We start from the raw sequence: 19,324 nt of genomic DNA on the forward strand, positions 1-19,324 counted from the left end.
AACTGAAAATTCCAACTGCCTTGCGGGGGGGGGGGGTGAGTTTGAGGTGTGGAATGGAGTGTAGTCCAATCAGCTTCCATATGTAAATGACCTTGGAACACTGGCCGGGACTGCACAAAGCAGCCAATGAACCCAGCCAGCGTCTTCCGAGTGGCAGTTTTTTCAGCCTAACACTAAAGGGGCCAATTTTAGAACTTTGGCACCCACTATTCTTTTATTATAAGGGAGAGATACACTCAAATATGCAAGGGAAACTGAACTCAGTAACACTGTAAGCTAGTGTGAAGTGTCTGGAACACTGCAGTGAAAGAATCAAGAGAATATCTTGTTGAGTACACGAGAAAATGCAGTTTAAAACACTTGTGAAAGTAGCTGGCAACTGCAGAGTTCAGGGATTGTTATGACTAGATGCGGTGACGTCAGAGCCTGGTGGTACGGCCTTCAATCTATAGGGGGCAGTGGTACTACTGGAGGGAGTGGGATGTGCCTAAGGGACAACAGTAGAGATATGCACCGCTGTAAGTAGCTATACCATCGAGAACACTGAGCACCAAAATGTTTTATGAATTTTGCTTAACAATTTAATATTTAATGTACTGTAGTATTTTATACTGTTTTATTATTTTATCTGGCGTTATGTCTCTGTAAGCCACCCTGAGCCTGCGGGGAGGGCGGGATAGAAATCCAAATAAATAAATAAATAAATAAATAAATAAATAAAATATTGACCTTGATGGACCATGGGTCTGATTCAGCATAAGGCAACATCTGTGCGATTCCTTCTATAAGTGAACAAACTCTCTACTCATGTGCTTTGGCCCAACATCATCTTTTTGTTTTAAATATCTACAGAAACACACAATAGCGAGGAACAGGTCAATGCAAAACACTTACTGGATCTTTGGTTCTTGATGAAAAACAGCTTGAGGCGCTCCTTGAATGTATTTTCATTCACGTAAAACTCCACTTGAACCCTGAGGGAGGATAAAGGAGACCAGACAAAATTAGCCCACGTCAGAATCAGTAACTTATTGGGGGAGGGGGGGGAAACTATGCTAATGGAAGGACCCATGCGTGGCTATTGAGTGCCCAGTGAAGTGTTCTGTACCAAATCAGAAAGTTTAAAAACAAAACACAGTCTAGGGGAGCATTCCCAGTGCATCAGAAACAAGACCACATAAATTTGGGATCCCAAAATCTGGGGAGAAATGTAGATGAACATTTTGGAAGCATCCCTTGTTTGTGGTCTTGGTCAGACATTACTTTTTTTAAATAGCTTTTTAACAAAACACAAAAATACATTTATATGAATAACAAGCAACAAATGGTAGCACTTCAAGATCCAGTCAGTAAAACAAAACAACCGAATCACTGTAATAACCATCACACGCATGAAAAGATTTCTCATCTGATACTTTCACCTAGTTTGATACAAAAATAACACAGGCAGTTTGGATAAATATGTTCTGGAAGAAATCTCCCTTCTCGCACAACTGTTTATAGATCAACCACATTAACATTGCAAACAAGTGTTTCCAGAGCCATTTGTCTACTGTAGATAGAAAACACCATGGGAAAAGGTACACATATTTGGTATGTAATTGGATTATTTCAGTAAGGTTACTGCTGGCAAACAACTGGAAACAGGGCAAAGCTAGCGAGACAGGCTTTAGGGGAGACACACGGATGCCACTGAAAACAGCATCCATGGGGAAGGGACTCAGGTGGTGGTGGAAAGCATCATCAAGTGACAGCCCCTTTGGAGACCCCAAAAACCCAGGGCTTTCTTTGTGGTCTCCCATCCAAGTACTACCCAGGGCTGACCCTACTTAGCTTCCTAGATCTGATGGAATCAGGCCAGCCTGGGCCACCCAGATCAAGGTGGAATGCAGATGCACAAGACAAGTTCCCTGGAGTTTCCCACATGCCCTGTACCAGGCTGTCAACACACAATACAAGCAATGCTATTATCCAGTAAGAGAATCACAATAGAGTACTCATATCACATCAGAGAATCTATTTAATCATGTAACAGATGCTTAGCTAACTATTACAATTCAAGGATTAGTTCCATAGGAAGTGAGAGATTGGGAGCATTGTAAGTCATTGTAACAACTGCAGAAACGCACACCATAAGAATAATACTACTTGTGTCCATGATTGGAAGAAGTTTGCATGAAACGAAGTAAAGTATAATCTGGAGACTTTGACCGATTTCCCACAAGCTCTGCTCCACACTCACTCTTCCCTTTTGCCCCGATGGTATGTGTCAATTTCACACAAGCTGCTGCGCAGCCGCATTTTGCCCTGCAGCTTCGTGCAATTTTCCCCGCATCTACTGAATCCATTGGTCTGCATACATCAAGATTAAAGACCGTGATCTCTTGGACTGATTTTTGAATCTTGATTGCTACACAATTGAGTTGTGATACCTTGATTTGTATGTAGTTCTCTGTTACATGTTTAAATAGATTCTTTGATGTGATATGAATATTACAGAGTGATTCTCTTACTGGATAATAGCATTGCTTGCATTGCGTATTGAAAATAAGTATTGTGCATTGTAATTACCTTAAAGAAAAATAATACGTTTTATTATAATATTGATTATTCAGCATCATTTTGGCACAATACTACAATTCTTGTGGTTACCCTACCATGCCGTGACCACCCCCACCTTGTTGTGGACCCGTACCAGGCTTTGACATCTCATTTCAGAAGCATCCCTAAACCAGACAGAGTTGCTTCAGAAGCACAACAAGACTCAGCCTATCCGGCGGTTCTCCTGCTTTGCAGAAAAACTTTCCTGTCACCTTATTGTAGACAGGGAGAACATTTTGTACCAGTTGCTAGTTCCGGCAGAAGCTGGTCTAGGAAGCCAGAACGTGGTCCTACACTTGGTTTGGGCTTAACCGGAGGATACAGCATAAAATGATGCCCTGAAAATGAGCAGCCTCTCTGATCAGTGCGTAAGCCAGAAACGATACACAACACTGAAATAGGGAAATGAATCAACAACCTCCTTTAAATGAACAGGAGAAACGACTGTGCGGTTTTGCTTTAATGCTATCAGAAGGCCATCTAACAAGTTTATGGAGGCAGTGAGATTCAAATACAGACTTACTGGCTCATAGCTCAAACCCTTATTCACTATCTCTCATCAATAATGGCATCTCATGTTCCCTATAGAATTAGCTCCCCAATGCATAACTAGTTTATGGAACTTCCTGCCACAGGATAAAGTCATGGTCACAGGCTCTGAGGCCTTTAAAGTACCATTAGACCACTCCTGAGCAAACTTCACTGTTCCCCTCCAAGAGTGTTCCGACAAAACTTGTGCTTAAAATTTCAGGTTCCAAATAGACCTGTGACCAAAATATACAATCTGCATTTATAGCCACAGGCATCACTGATTCTAGCTGCAATACTTTGAAATATTAGTGCATATTGAAGATCTTTTGGCTATCATACACTTTCAATGCCAGGACTTGTTCATGCCAATTCACAGTCATTCAAAGGTTTTTGTATACACCAGTGCAATTATTTTAGTTGGAGAGAAAGACAATACAAACAGGGAACTGACCATCACTACATAGTGTGCAGGGTCATACCTTTATTGTGAAGTTTTCTTTGACTGAAGAAGCACATTTTTTTCTGAATTGAAATCAAGGATATGATTTACTCTTACAACCCCAAAGCTTATCTTTTTGAGTGTGAATACACAAGAATAATCCGCTTTTAAAGGACTCCACGTTTCCTGATTCTGTGAGAGTTAATGACTGGAAGAATGTGAGTGCAGAGCAGTGACTCATGCAGAAACACAACAGGCTCCTGTCTTTGCAAATCCCCTGCCATTCAATGTCCATTTGAATGACCCAACAACACTCCATGCAACACCACATGAAGCTGCTTATACACAGACCACTGGTTCGGTCTGTATAACATTGTGTCTCCAGTGTCTTGGACAGAGGCTTTTCACATCATCTGGTACCCGATCCTTTTGAAACGAAGTTGACAGAACTGAATCCTGAATCCATTCCTCACATCCCACAAGGCAGCAGAGGGGCTGACTGCATAAAAGCAAGGCCAGAGCAGTACATCACGCAGAGACACATTGGGGAGCCTCCTCTGTGGGTGGGTATTTGGGACTCACTAAAGCCTTTGATTATGTAAATTTATCTCACTGCTCTTTCCTAACACTAACATGCCTGGCCACATATTTTTGGAAACTGCTGCAATAACAGGACCAAGGAAATGAGTTGCACACACTGTAGGACAGTGGCAGTCGCCACATCACTTCCAATCTCTTTGGCCTCTCTCACTTGTGTGGTTAGAATGGCCTGTATCACTGTGGACAGCAAGTGAAGCATCAAGACTTCAAATGCTGCTCTATGTTCCAAACTCTCTGCAAGCACGACAGCAAGCAAAGCAAAGAAGAAGAGAATCTTTCTCCTCCTGAAGCACAGAGCGCTGCAGGCAATTTTACCACCTCCACATTCTACTATTTCATACCATTTCATACTAACACATGTGTGAACCAGGCCTTAAACTCCAGCTGCCTGTGTCCAGCTTTTCACTCCAACCAAATGCAATTGAATGAAAACCCTCAGAGTAAGCAAACTGAACTTTGGCTCACTGGAGGTGAATTATTCCCAACTGGAGATGATTCAGATAAATCCAGCCACTTTAAGCTCCACCCTTGGGAAATAAAGCAAGCAAAACTGGGGTGCATGCTCTGTTGTAGGCACAAGGCAATCGCTCTCTGTCTTTCTTAAGCATTTCCCCAAAGGGCCGCAAGAGGGGGCTGGTGTTCTATTACAGGTGTTCACTGAGAGATTTCCATTTATCAGAGTCGGCAAAAATTAAACGCTGCTGTACGAAAGTGACAATTCTGAAACGGCGTCACCCGCCTCGCTGAAAACATTTGCATTAATAACGGAGAACCACAACCACAGATTCCATCTCAGCTTCAGGATGGTTGGATGGCTGATGTATGGCACTGCAGTCTGCCACAAGACTTGTCAGGATAAATTGAGGGGGGAAATCAGAACGTCAAGGCTGCAAATTTATGCCGGTGTCATGGTGTGTGGAGGGGAGGAATGTATTGTCAAATTGCAGTCGGCTTACGGTGGCCTCATAGGGGTTTCAAGGCAAGAGATGGACAGAGGGAGCTGGCCACTTCCTGACTCAGCACATTAGCAACCTTGGACTTCCTTGGTTGTCTCCCATCCACCCCGCATCATTTCTAACATTTGATGAGATCAGGCTGGCCTAGGCCATCTGGGTCAGGGCAAACCTCCTGGATCCCCTCACTTCATCCTGGGAATTGTAGTTTGGAGAGAGTGCAGAAAGATCCCTAGCCAGACTTCTGCAGGGAGAGGGAATGATTATTAATCCACTTGTAGACTACAGCAGCAGCAGCAGCAGCAGCAGAAGAAGAAGAAGAAGAGTTGGTTTTTATACCCCACTTTTCACTACCCAAAGGAGTCTCAGAGCGGCTTACAATCACCTTCCCTTCCTCTCCCCACAACCATCACCCTGTTCAGTAGATGGGGCTGAGAGCTCTTTTTTTTTTCTTGTTTGTGGATGACACAAATGCTCTTTGAGCTCTTTGAGAACTGTGACGGACCCAAGGTCACCCAGCCGGCTTCATGTGGAAGAGTGGGGAATCAAACCTGGTTCTCCAGATCAGAATCCACCACTCTTAACCACTACATCAAACAGTAGAGATATGCCCCCCCCCCCAGTATTTTCCAGTGGGACTCTTCCACCTTCTGCAAACATTTTTAAATATGGAACTGCAGGCGGAATGTGATATCATCAAATTGAGATCCCTCTCTAGTGTTTATTAGCTATCGTGTCCAACATGGTGGGAAATTAACTCAAAGGTTTATAAATGAAAACTGCCTTTCACACATAGAACGCTTACTAGAATCTCAAGAGAAAAGGAGGAGTCCTGGGAGTTTAAAACAGCAGCAGTGTAAATGAAAGAAAAAATTATGGCTGCATCCCTACGCACACTTACTCAACAGTTAAGACCCAGTGGACAACAAGATTTACTCCTGAGTAGACTTGCATAGATCGGATTGCTAATCCCATAACTCTACTTTCCACCTCCTCTTCCAGTCATGTCTGCTTACTACCGTCCACTTTTACACAGGGGTCATTTAGTAGAAAAAGAGGTGCAGGAGCTCATTATCATAACTCATTAGCATAACTTATTTGCATATACCACACCCCCTGGCATCACTGGAAGTGTGTCAGAAGGCAAAACCCACCGCTCAGGCTCCACTGGACTGCTTTGAATTGCTAGCTATTGGGGGGGGGGACGTGCAGATCTGTCCTCGCAGAGGAGGGAGAGCTTGTACCTGAATAAAACTTGGTCTTAAAGGTGCCACTGGACTGTTTTGGGCCAGGGGGCCGGGGGGGGGCTCTGCAACTTATCTGGCTGCTTCCTGCTCTGACTGAGGGCTGCTGGGAGCAGGGGGTGGGGCTTCTTGCATGTGCCCACCCCCTGGGCTCTTTACTGTCGGAGCTCTGCTCCTGTGCGCTCCTGCAGGAAATGACCCCTGCTTTTACGTATCCACTTCCTCCCATCTTTGGAAAAGCCCCTTCTTTGATGAAACAGTTAATTTAACTCCCCATACAACCCATAACCTCCAGACCCACAAAAATATGCAGAGAGGGTAATGAGACAGGAAACCTAGGTCACGATTCAGTCCAGGTGGATGCACTGTCTTGAGCTTCGTTATCAGTTGCAATTCAGCAGTCCCTCTTTCTAATCTCCCTTTAAAATTCCTTTGTAAGAGAACTGCTATTTTAAATCGCTGACCTAAAAGCAGCAGTTATCTTACCCAGGAAGTGTTTTGACAAAACATAAGTCATCACAGTTGCATATTTTAACAATCCTGGCTTCCCATTGGCCAGGGATAGAAGGGGATGTAGCCAAGGGCATAACGTGGTAGGTCAAGGCAGGTGTGGAGTCATGATGCTGACAGGGCAGGGGTGGAGCAACAGGCAGCCTCTGGGGGACTGTGGGTGCAGCCCAGCAGAATCTATGGTTGCCTGGCTTCACAGACCACAAACTGGTCACCCAACAGAAAATAGTTTTATCAGTCAGACCAGTTAAATATTGATGGTTGGCAGCCCCACCAGCAGTATCTCCACGGAGTACCCAAAGATAGAGTTTTGCTTTTATTGTTCCAGAATTTCATTCTGTGCTCTTTAATTCCAGCTTAACTAGGAAAATTTCTAAAATTAAACTCCGGGTTGGCGCATGTGCCAGTCAGTGCATCTTTTCATTTGTTTGCATCTCCCCACTCAAGTTACTAATGCCTACAGGCACATTGCTCAAACCCTGCATTAAAGCAGACTTGATACTGTCGCGATACAATTGCATTCAGATTCTTTTGGCTCCGTGGGTTCCCGAGCGCCTCGAAATTGCCACGCAAGAAGAATCTCTGTGCAGCTATACATATGACCCCATCCAGAGAGAGCCAGTTTAGTGTAGTGGTTAAGTGCGTGGGAGAACCGGGTTTGATTCCCCACTCGTCCACTTGCACCTGCTGATGTGACCTTGGGTCAGTCACAAGCTCTGGCACAGCTGTTCCTGAAAGAGCAGTTTCTGTCAGAGTTCTCTCAGCCCCACCCACCTCACAGGGTGTCTGTTGTGGGGAGGGGAAGGGAAAGGAGTTTGTAAGCCGCTCTGAGACTCCAAGTGAAGGGCGGGGTATAAATCCAATCTCTTCTTCTTCTTCTTCTTCTTTTGCTCATGGCACCAGTTTCACTAGCACATTTGTTTATTTATTTATTTAGAATATCCTATTAGCCGCCTTTCCTTACACGGAGCTCAAGGCAGCTTACATCATTAATGAAATACATAAAAATAAAAAACCAAAATTTAAGATCAAAATTTAATCAAATGCAGCCCTTGAATCAAATGCAGTCCTAAATAAAACCCTTCCCAACTGCCCCCTAAAGACTGAAAGTGAGGGGACAGGTGCACCTCCCCGGGAAGGTTGTTCCATAATGGTGGGACATAATGAGGAATTTCAGACAGGCGATATATTCCGGTTCAGGAACAGTTCCCAAACGGGTTTTGGTGGTGTTCCTCCTGTAGTTCTTCTCACGCGTGTGCAAAGTGCACGCACTGCAATGACATCACCTGGAGGTGATTTGATTGCATTTCTGCCATTGGGGGTGATGGTCTAGGTTTGGGGCAAAACTCTATGGGTTTTGGGGGGCCTCAAAACCATAGAGTTTTGCCCAAGGCCTACAGCATTGCCCTGATGTCAGAAATGTGATGACGTCACTCCTGGGTGACACCATTGCACCGGTGCTGGTGGTGCTGGGAGGGGACTTCGTGGGGGTGGGGGCAGGGCTTCCCTTGCCAGCCACCTGGGTCACGGCAGATTGGGGCCCCTGAAAGCATAGGATCCCAGGGGAATGGCAACCCTAGTCAAGAGGGCCTCACCCTGTGATCTTAATTCCTGGGCGGGAACATACAGGAGAAGACGGTCCTTCAGATGCCCTATCCCCAAGCCCTGTAGAGCCTGGTAATGGTGGGGGAAAGGACTTCCAATGAGTTGCAGCAACCTGTTTGTGCACCCAACAAAACCTGGGAATAAGAGCGCCGAATAATGGAGAATTTCCGTTGCCTGGCCTGCGCTTTGGAAAGACAACCAGAAAAATCAGAAATGTAAAATCCAGGAGGAGAATTTCAGCTGACAGTGGGAAGGGAAAGAAACAAGAGGGCTGAGAAGGCTGATTAAAATGTAGTGCTCAGAGATTTGCCAGGCCTTGGGAAGGAGCCAGGCGGAGGGTGCCAAAATGCCTTCAACTTTGCAATGATTTATATTCATGGTGGGAGGAAAAACAGGAAAGAGAGACAGGATGAAAGAGTCTTTTCTGCAAGGAGAGAGAATATATCAGGGATGACTCTAAGAGGTGGCCGGCACTCAAAAGCGTTCCTCGCTGTCCCTTTTGCTCCCCCATTTTAAAATTACAGCCCAGGCCCAACAGTACAGACTCCCCTTTTAGAAAGCCTGCAGGCAGCTGAAGACTGCTGGCCCACTCCTGTCCTCTTCTCCAACAACAAAGAGATTGGTCCTGGCCCGGCGACTCCCTGCCAGACTAATGCCCCAGCTACCTCTCCCCAGCCACAGGCGGAGGACTGTCAGTCTCCAGGTGGAGACTGGAGATCTCCTGGAATCACAGCTGATATCCAGATGACAGAGATCAGCCCCCCAGGAGAAATTGTCTGCTTTGGAGGGTGGACTGCATGGCATTAGACCCCACTGATGCCCCTCCCCACCTACCACCTGACCTTTTAACAGGTGATACTGGTGACTGAACCCGGGACCTTCTGTATGCAGAACGGATGCTCTGCCACTGAGCCACATAACATTCAAATTTGTGTAACAACTGGCTGAGAGCTAGCACACCTCTGTACGTAACTTGATCACCTGGAGTTTGGCCAGGGGTCGTTTCGTAGAAAAAGAGCTAGGGGAACTCATTAGCATAACTCATTAGCATATGCCACACCCCCTGACATCACCGGAAGTGTTTCATAAGGCCACACCCCCTGACATCACTGGAAGTGTATCATAAGGCCACACACCCCGCCCCCAACGGTCCCAGCCACCGCCGCTGGCCTTGCAGCTCCATTGCCGAGCCCCATGAGGGGCGCAGCGGTGGACCTGCAAGGCCAGCGGGAGTGCAAGGAAGCCCCGCGAAGGCCCTCCCTGGCCCCAGGCAGGCAGGGGTGGTGAGAGGCAGGGAGGAAGCAACTTACCCTCCCTCTTCTCCTGCCTCCTCCTGGCTGAATGAGGGCCGGAAGCGGGGCGGCCGGAAGCAGGGGGCGGGGCTTCGTCATGTGCCCCGCCTCCCGTACCTCACCCAGGGGAACTGCGATCCCCCACGATCCCCCCCGAAATGACCTCTAAGTCTGGCATCCCTAAAGCACAGGTATGCATGAAGGAGGGCTCAGCCCTGTTAATCAGCAGCCTTATCTACCTCTGTTCTACATCCTACATTTTTACCCTGCCCTTCCTTTAGGGCAGTGATGGCAAACCTTTTAGAGACCGAGTGCCCAAACTGCGACCCAAAACCCACTTATTTATCGCAAAGTGCCAACACGGCCATTTAACCTGAATACGGAGGTTTTACTTTAGAAAAAACAACTCACACATTAACTTAAGATGATCCAAACAAAGTAAGGAAAGCAATCCCAAATGCTTTCATTTACTTAAAATTATTTGGAAGACAATTCGACACTTTAATGATGGTCTGGGCCTGGCTGCGGCAATGGCACGCGTGCCCACAGAGAGGGCTCTGAGTGCCACCTCTGGCACCCGTGCCGTAGGTTCGCCACCACTGCTCTAGGGAGACAAGGCGAACTACTTGGCTCTCCCTTCCCTTGTATCCTCACAACAAATGTGTGAGGTAGGATGGCCTGAGAGAGAGAGTGTGACTGGCCCAAGTTCATCCAATCAGCATCATGGGAAGGTGGAGGATTTGAACTCAGGTATCCCCAGTCCTAAACTGACTTTGATGATAATGATGATGATGAAGAAGAAGAAGGAGGAGGAGTAGGAGGAGTAGGAGTTGGTTTTTATACCCTGCTCTTCACTACCTGAAGTCCTGGAGCGGCTTACAGTCACCTTTCCTTCCTCTTCCCACAACAGTCACCCTGAGAGGTGGGTGGGACTGAGAGAGTTCTGAGAAAACTGGCCCAAGGTCACCCAGGTGGCTTCATGTGGAGGAGTGGGGACTCAAACCCATTTCTCCAGATTAGGGTCCACCGCTCTTAACCACTCCACCAAGCCGTCTCTCATTGCTGTGTGCTTGACACGTATAGGAAAATCCTCGCTCCAAGTCATTGTCTCCCCTAGGTTTTTACAGGTGTCTCCTCTCTCACATACACACCATGTCCAATCTCACCCTTCAAGCTCTTTTAAGCCAGCCTCTCAGCACCCTGGTGCTGGCCTGGCCAGAATTCGGAGGCACGCTCACATTTTCAGTCAGCCGTGAGAGAAGAGTTACCCAAATCAATCTGGGGCTGCTGCATAATAAGTGATCAATAAAATACTTCATCTCATTTGAGATGCAAAAATAAATGATATCAAAATGAACGTGTTTAACACAAGTGGAATCAGGTGGGCTGCCGTGCTGGCCTGACGCAACTGTTCTTCATCCAGTTCTTCGAAGTGTGCTTGCACACGAAAGCTTACACCCAGAGTTAAACTTGGTTGGTCTTAAAGGTGCCACTGGACTCAAACAAGTGGACTCAAAAGAGTGAGGGAAGGCTTGCTTTGTGTTTGAGTTTCAAGTTGCTTACACTTCAGTCATTACAGAGTTAAGTGTTGTTTGTTAGGAAACAGGATGTTACGTTACATAATGTATTCTACTGCGAGAAAGTTTGTGGGAGTTGCTTACCCTAATGAAGTGACCTGTAACCTTTGTATTCGTCAACTAACAACTTGTTTGTGGAAATGCTTTGATCTAGCATTCATGTATTCACAAGGTTTATGGCCCTTTGTGTGAAGCAGACAGGAAGCTCCCCTCTAGAAGCCAGCATAGATAGAAAGATGTAGCTGTTAGCATTTAGTACTGAAAGTAACTGCAAGTATGTAACCTTTTCATTTTATTTCTTTTATCCAAAGTACCTTACCCATGCTTTGTTTTGTTTTATAGTAAAGATATTTTTCTTTTACTAATGTGGCTCTTGTGTTTGCAAAACGACCATTGATCTTGAATCTCAGAATCCCAACACTTTGTGTAGGGTGATCAGTAGAGGCAGAATCCTTCCTAGGTCAACTCACCTATTCATCTTTGTTACAGGACTGCAGTCCCTCTCAAACCTGCCCTTCCAATCTTATAAAGCTATCTTAATATTGAGTCAGACCTTTGGTCCTTCAAGTTCATGGGGGTGGGGAGGGCTGAGGCTGAGTAGCAGAGCATTGCATACAGAAGGTCCCACGTTCAGTCCCCAGCATCTCCTCTTAAAATGGAGTGGGGAGCAGGTGATGGGAAAGAACCTGAGAAGCTGCTGCCGGCCTGAGTAGACAATACTGACCTTGACAGGCCAATGGTCTGATTCAGTATAAGGCAGCTTCCTGTGTTCACTGCTGACTCCCAGTGTCCCTCGGGGTCTCCGACAGAGACAAGCCTTTCCCAACACCTGCTACCTGAGATCTTTTTAACCGGGAAATATCAGGGCTTGAACTTGGGACTTCTGCACAGAAGTCAGGAGCCCTACCAATGAGCCACGGCCCTCGGGAATGTAAATCCTCAGGAGCATACTTCAGTGTGAGATTTGAGAATTTTTTATTAGAAATCCTGAATGCCTTTCTTGGCTTGCAGCCACAATAAACTAAGAGGCTGGAGACTGGTTTAGACGTGGACATGGCAATGGTTATGCATCCATTTAAAGTTGCCAGGGGACAACCCAGAGATGTGAGCAAAAACCTCCATGGTTTCCTAAGACAGAGATGTGGGTAGTAGGGTGGATGGGAAGCAACCAGGAGATGCTGGATATGCCTTTACAGTGTCATGAGATGTCATGGCTCTGGCTTCTCCCACCCCCATGCCTCTCCCAGTCGTCCTTCTCCACCCTCCTCCTCCTTCTTCTCCTCCTTTTGAACTGGGGGGAAATGGGGATCTGCTTGTTAGAGTAGGTGGCATTGGAAATAGGGTCAGAGCAGTAGAAAGCTGTTGCTGTGTCCCCTTTTAGAGATCTGTGCAGTACTTCTAGGTTGCAAACGGACAACCCTATTCACATTAGGAAGGCAGGGTTTCCATAATTGCATTCTGTGTTTCACTCCCCTGAATTCCCGTTTGATCAGAGGAATTTCTAAAATGATTTCTGGAACCTGAGCATGTGCGGTATGCTATGAGTTTCAGCTGCTCTGCAGCTTCCCACCAATGTGTTGCCTCTGCACCTCGATACAACCCTCCAAAAATTATCTTGATACAATTGCATCAAGTTTATCTCTGTGTGGTATTTTATTGATGCGCACACGCGCTCCTGCAGATTGGTAAAAATGCCCTGTAAAATGGAACTTGCTACCGTCACAGCACTTGAGTTAAGGGACTTGGAGGGTGCGATTCGTGGGGGAGACTTTATTCAGGATTGGATATCTTCTGCCCCAACCTGGGTCAGAACTGGTAGCGTGTATTACTTCAGCATCAGAGCAGCTCCCATTCATTACAGCTACAGCCCATCATATCAACACGTCAGGATCACTCTTTGACAACGTCTTACTGCAGATATCATGACAGCAGAGAAGATAAAACAAAAACCTTGTGACAAACCACAAACGGTTCTGTACAAAACCTTGTGACAAACCACAAACGGTTCTGGAAATCAGAAACGAAACCGTGATGGAGTCCTAAAACATTCATTCCACTCTGCAAAGACCATGAGGCTATCCAGAAGTCCAAAATCCAGGAGAAAGTTGGATGAGAATTTGAGAAATAAACCCCAAACATTTGATATTTAAAAATCTAGTTTGTCTCACAGTAATGTTTAACTATCAATGAACAAACATGCCCATGGCAAAAGCAAGGAGGAAACTCATGCGGCTTTAATAATAATAATAATTATTATTATTGTATGGCATTATGTGTGGAATAGCCAGGAGATCCTAGGATTGTCTGGCAGCCGCAAGTTCTAGCTCTTAGCACTGTGCTAGTGGTGAGCTAGACTTAGTTTTAGGGGCTGAGAGAGCTCTGAAAGAACTGTGACTGGTCCAAGGCCATCCATCTGGCTTCATGTGGAGGAGTGGGGAATCGAACCCGGTTCTCCAGATTACAGCCCACTGCTTTTAACCACTACACTAAAACTGGCTCTCATGGGGCTTTTAGCAAATGGAACGATTGGCCCAGCATTTATTATTCCTCCACCCCCCAAAATGACTTCTGCTGCTCACCAAACTTCCTCGTCATAGCTGACTTCATGCCTACCGGCTCTATCATGTACCTTGTCACAAACAAATAGCTCAATTTTGCAGCAAAATACCAATGTGTTACACAATCAGTAACATTCCCCGTTCCCGTGTGCTGTTGCTATATTTCACGAAATTATTGAAGATGTAGAATAAGTCAATAAATCTCCAAATCTATTTACCGAGTGCAACTTTTATCGTCCAGAAAGCAGCAGCTCCCTTGCAGTCAATTACAAACATGACGTTTGCCAATAACTCACTATTCCTACGGCTAGAGAACCAAATGAGCTGCTCCTGAGAATACACTTGGAAGACAAATATCTATTAGATTGGTGACAGGCAGCTGGAAGCCTGGGGGACAGGATTTGGCCTCCGGAGTCTTCCTATCTAGGTCCTGGGTGTGAGCTAACATTCCTTGTCCTGTGACTGATCATATTTTTGCTAACTGGGAATGGGTCTCTGCCTTTCATGCTTGGCTTTGTAAATCATTTTGTACTGTGCAGGCATGTCATATAGTTCTTAATACCGCTTCTAATACCTTGTTTATAAGGAGCTGACAGAAGAGGGAGGAGAGGCATCTTTTGACCTTTATGATTATGCCAGGGATCATGGGACCCATGGGGACAAAAGCCACCTGGGAGGGGGGGCTGCACTGAGCTCAAATGGAAAAGCTGGTAAAATCCAGCACATTTATAGGTACAAGAGGCTGCACCCAATGATTCCCTTCTGCTAAGTTAGGCATCTTCCCTGGATGGTGAAAAGCTCCTCAGTGGAAGAGAGTCTGTGGATTCAACCCTCTCATTTATAAGCATACTGGATAATGATGACATATTAACATACAAACAACTGTGAAGAACTGATATATTTTAGGGGGGAAGGAACTGGTACATAGAAAGACCAAATGATGTGAAAACAGATCCAGGTGGGCAGTTGTGTTGGTCTGAAGCAGCAGAACAAAGTTTGAGTCCAATGGCACCTTTTATTGTGTATGGACTGGTAAGTTCCATTTCACTGTATCTGAGGAAGTGTGCCTGCACCCGAAAGCTCATACCTTGAATAAAACTTTGTTGCTCTAAAAGGTGCCGCTGGACTCAAACTTTGTTCTGATGTGAAAATAAGAGAGTCACAGGTTCAGTTTGCACAACAGAGAAAATAAGTCCATGTGGGGATTTGGGGGGTCAGAACAGCATGCATGAGAAATCATCCTTATTAGTCTCTCTCACCGGTACAACTCCTAATCCCAACCATTGTCAGCTAGCTGCCATTTTACATGTGCACCTTCCTGTTCCTTCCTGACTGTGGCGCTACGACGCATGCTTGCTTGCTTGCTTGGCTTTGCTAGCTTGCTGTAAACAGCAATAGGGAGGCTCTCCTGAGACTGTGCGAACTGGTGCTGCCAGACTGGGTTATCGGTCTAACCTTGAGGAAGAGGGAGGGCTTGCGTTCCACCGTTGGTGTGAATATTTCTGCTCTCATGGGGCACGGAGACTCTCCCGTTTATTATGTAACCTCCCGCCGGGAGAATTCCCCCCCCCCCGCGCACTTGGATTTCATTTGCTTGGCCATTTGCAGCATCACACTATATGAAGGGATGCATCCCCCCCATTGTCATTCCTAACAATATCCCTGTAGACCATGGCAACGGACCTGTAATCAAATAAAGCATATCGTTTCCCTGGAATCGTGTGTGGAGAGTTACTTGCTGTTGACCCTGACAACCATACACTGATGTGCAAGTTGGCCCCTTTCAAACTGAGGTGGGGCAAAGGGCTCTTTCCTTCCATCCTCCCCAATGCAAAGAGAGGCTCTACCAGAGGTGTCTTTTTGCACCTCATCCATCCACTCCAACATGCAGACTGAGATACAAGGAAAGAGATACATCAGTGGGAGGACCCCAGCAGAGCTTCTGCTGTAGTTTATGTTCGAGGCAGGAGAGAGCTTTAAAGAGGCCTTCACCTGTTTGGAAACCATCAGAGATGACAGAATCCAGGGCTAAGGACCCTCTGGGAAACAGGTAGCAAAAAGTGTTCCATGCACAACTAAGAGCCAAGGAGCATGAAGCGACAGCCTTATGCAGCATCAGAACACTGGTGCACCTACTGATGCTTACATCTGACTGACAACAGTCCTCTAGCATTTTGCCCAAAGGTTTTCATCAGCTTTGTGACTGGAGATGTTAGAGACAGAACAGGGACTTTCTGCAGGCAAAGTTGTGCAACTCCAGCACTGAGAAAAAGCTATTACCCCTTTAGGATGAAACTGTCTCGTATTGAGTCAGACAATCTAGCTTTGGATTATCTGCTCTGAACAGCAGCGGGTCTGCAAGGCCGCAGGCAGGAGATCTTTCCCAGCTCCCATTTGAACCGGAGACAGCAAGGATTGAGCTTGGGGCCTTCTGCACTCAAAGCATGGATCCATGGAGTTCTAGCCTTGATTGCACAGAAGGATGACATCACTGAAGAAATGAACAACAGCCAAAGGAACTGATTGATGTTACAATTCACTGGTCCTCTTTCCCCCCCCAGAAGATGGCCTTGGTAGTTCAGATCGCAGAAGGAAGCAAACAAGAGGTGACTCCCACATGCATGTTCATCCTTTCATGACTGCAGCATCGGGTGGTGACTAGTACGTGTTAATGAGCAACCACAGAGAAGACGGATTTGTCAGGAGCAGGCTCAGTACTGGGTACGAACAGCCTTGACAAAAGGAAATGTTCCCCTGAAGGCCTGTTTGTTCAGAAAGAATGTTTGTTTTTATATAAGTCTCCAACTGTTTCATAGCAATTGCTGGAATCCCATTCCTCCCAAGGGAGCATCTTCTACAAAGAATAAACTATATTTTTGCACACCCTTATCAATGTTTCCCCATTATTATGGGGATGGATTTTCTCTCTGAAAATGACAAAATGCTGCCATTAAGGGAAACTGTAGGGCAGGAAGCCAGAACACACAACCACAGAAAGCATTACCACTGAGGAATACATAAATAAATACTAGCTTAAAGGACTATCAATTTTGATGAGTAGGGGAAGAAATGAAGCATTCCATGCCATTCCCCAAATCCTAGGCTAATGCATCAGCTATCATTTTTACGTGGCTGCCCACTCACCCGAGAATCCTGGGATTTGTAGTTTCGTGGGGATGCTGAGAATTCTGTAAAAGCTTTTCCTACTCACAGTTCCCAGAGTTCTCTGTGGTGAGAAGACACTCTTGAACCAGTTTACAGTGTAGATATGCCCTGTATAATAGCAGCTTATGCTCCTTTACACACACACACAGTTAAAACAATTCTCAGTGAACTCCAACATGAGTTTCTCAATGAACTCCAACAGGAACAACCGACAAGCTTCCCCTTAGAGAAGGCCAAATGCAACCTTGAAGCGCATGCATTTTGAAGCTAACTTACTGTGAAAGGGAGGAATCCATACTGAAATCTTCATTATGTGGCCTACAGACACAGGGCAAAAGGAGCGTTAACAAGTCAGACACACATCGGTAGCGCATCATGAGGGTTCTTGCATACCCGTGATGGAAATGGACACGAAAAGTTCTATTGCACCAAAAGACAGATATATCCAAGGGCCAGTCTGAATGAGATGCAGGACTATACTTGTGGTCTGTAGTGGAAGAACAGTGAATGTTCATTATTGCCCCACTCCCCCAGAGCACTAGTTCTGGCTCTTATGCCAGAGGGTGTCAAATGCATTGCCATAGCATCCAGTTTGGCATGCACAGACTGCATATACGTGGCTGAAATCCTAGATTTAATCAAGGATCTACCTGCATGTGCAAGCTTATGTTTGTCCAATCAGACATTACAACAACAGGTGAATGCCCTCTGGGGTTGGAGGTGGGGCCAGCAGGCCAGGTGGGTGGGGAGGTTAGGTACCCTTGCCCCATCACACAAAGGGTTAGCGGATTGTCCAAACCAGCACCAAGTTTTCATGCTCCTCCCCTGAGGAATGCCACTAAGGAACAAGGAATCATTGACGGAGCAGTGTGGGAACTGCTTGGCCACTGTCTGGTCCCACATAACTCCCTTAGGAACATAATCACTCAAAGGACCAGACCACCTCTTTTGAAAGCATCCCTAACCGAGAAGGAAGGGACACTTCACATGGCTATAGCTATTACTGGGTCATGTAGTTAAGTAGTTAAGTTAAATGCAACGAAATGCAATGAAAGATTCCCATCTTGCTCAAAAATGTTGGAGAAATGCATCCTCCAAGGTTAATTGAATGGATTCTCTCCACTTCAAAACTGAAAACTTCTTGGTGCTGTTCAAACGTGATGGACATGTGGAAGGAACAGGAAGCACAATCCCCCTCCCCCCACTTCCTGACTCCATGCTTCTTTGAAACAGCCAATCCCAGGAGAGTTCTGGTCTGGGTGCAACAGAGGGACACAGAAGGCAGGAAGTGCCGCCCAACACACACTTCCTGTTTTCTTCCACATGTACATCGTGCTGGAAGGTGCTTTTTTGAAAGTGGGTCAGATCAGATCTACATTTTCAGGCATGAGGCAAGCTGGTGTGTAATGTATCCCGGGGTTAACCTGCATGGTGCCAGAGCTGTCCATTAGAATTTGGAAAGGGAAAAGCAAAACACTGCAGTCCTTTAGAGTTTTATTCATCACAGGGAGAACTCTGCTGTTGCATCACCCTTACAGGATTACAGATGATGCCAATATTCGTATTACTCACAGACAGAAAAACGAGGGAGCACTTTGCAAGCAGAGTTTGATCATCACTGGACGCATACAATTCTGACATTAATCACCATCAGAAGGATGGGAGAAATGCCACAGAGAGACTTTTTGCACTTCTGTCATCTTGGCTCAATAGCATAATGAGTATTGTTTCTTATACATCACTGGGAAGGAGTGATAAAAAACATGCTCCTCATCAATGTTCCCTCTAATCCCCCCCCCCCGCTGAGTGGATCAGTTCATATCCTGAGCAGAATATAACTGCTATAATCTCAAAATGGGCAATGGGCAGTGCAAGACCTTCCGTGGCTCCAGATTGCTGCTGGGCGGGGCTTCCTGTGTTAATGAGCAGCCGCTCAGGTGCACAGCTTAGGGACAACACTGCATGTACTTCTCAGATTTGGGGGTTAGAAAAGCACCATGCATTTTTCATGGGCTCTGTTTGCAACACACATCTTGTGTGTATGTACATAAACTGTGTGCAAAAGACTCAGATCAGCGCATGGAGGTCACGTCCAGTTGCAGTGGACACAACGCTGACTCCACCCCCACATGCTGACTAAGCCCTAGTCTTCTGAGGACTGTGAGTCCTTTTCAAGTTTCACATTTCTTTTTCAATGCATATTTTGGATCTGTAGTGTCAGCTTGCTGCTTTGCCTACCTTGGAGCGAT

General features: G+C 46.0%; 1 protein-coding gene across 3 annotated transcripts in view; it reads right to left on the reverse strand.

The window, feature by feature from the left end:
* Positions 1-19,324, reverse strand: part of KCNT1 (potassium channel, sodium activated subfamily T, member 1) — a 239,894-nt gene that overhangs the window by 105,838 nt on the left and 114,732 nt on the right. For all 3 annotated transcript variants that reach the window (XM_015421156.1, XM_015421155.1, XM_015421158.1), the window contains exon 2: positions 895-974. In XM_015421156.1, the coding sequence (XP_015276642.1) occupies positions 895-974 (80 nt within the window). The remainder of the gene's footprint in view (positions 1-894; positions 975-19,324) is intronic.

Source organism: Gekko japonicus, unplaced genomic scaffold (assembly GCF_001447785.1).
Source record: "Gekko japonicus isolate JY-2015 unplaced genomic scaffold, Gekko_japonicus_V1.1 scaffold40, whole genome shotgun sequence".
Classification (NCBI taxonomy): domain Eukaryota; kingdom Metazoa; phylum Chordata; class Lepidosauria; order Squamata; family Gekkonidae; genus Gekko; species Gekko japonicus.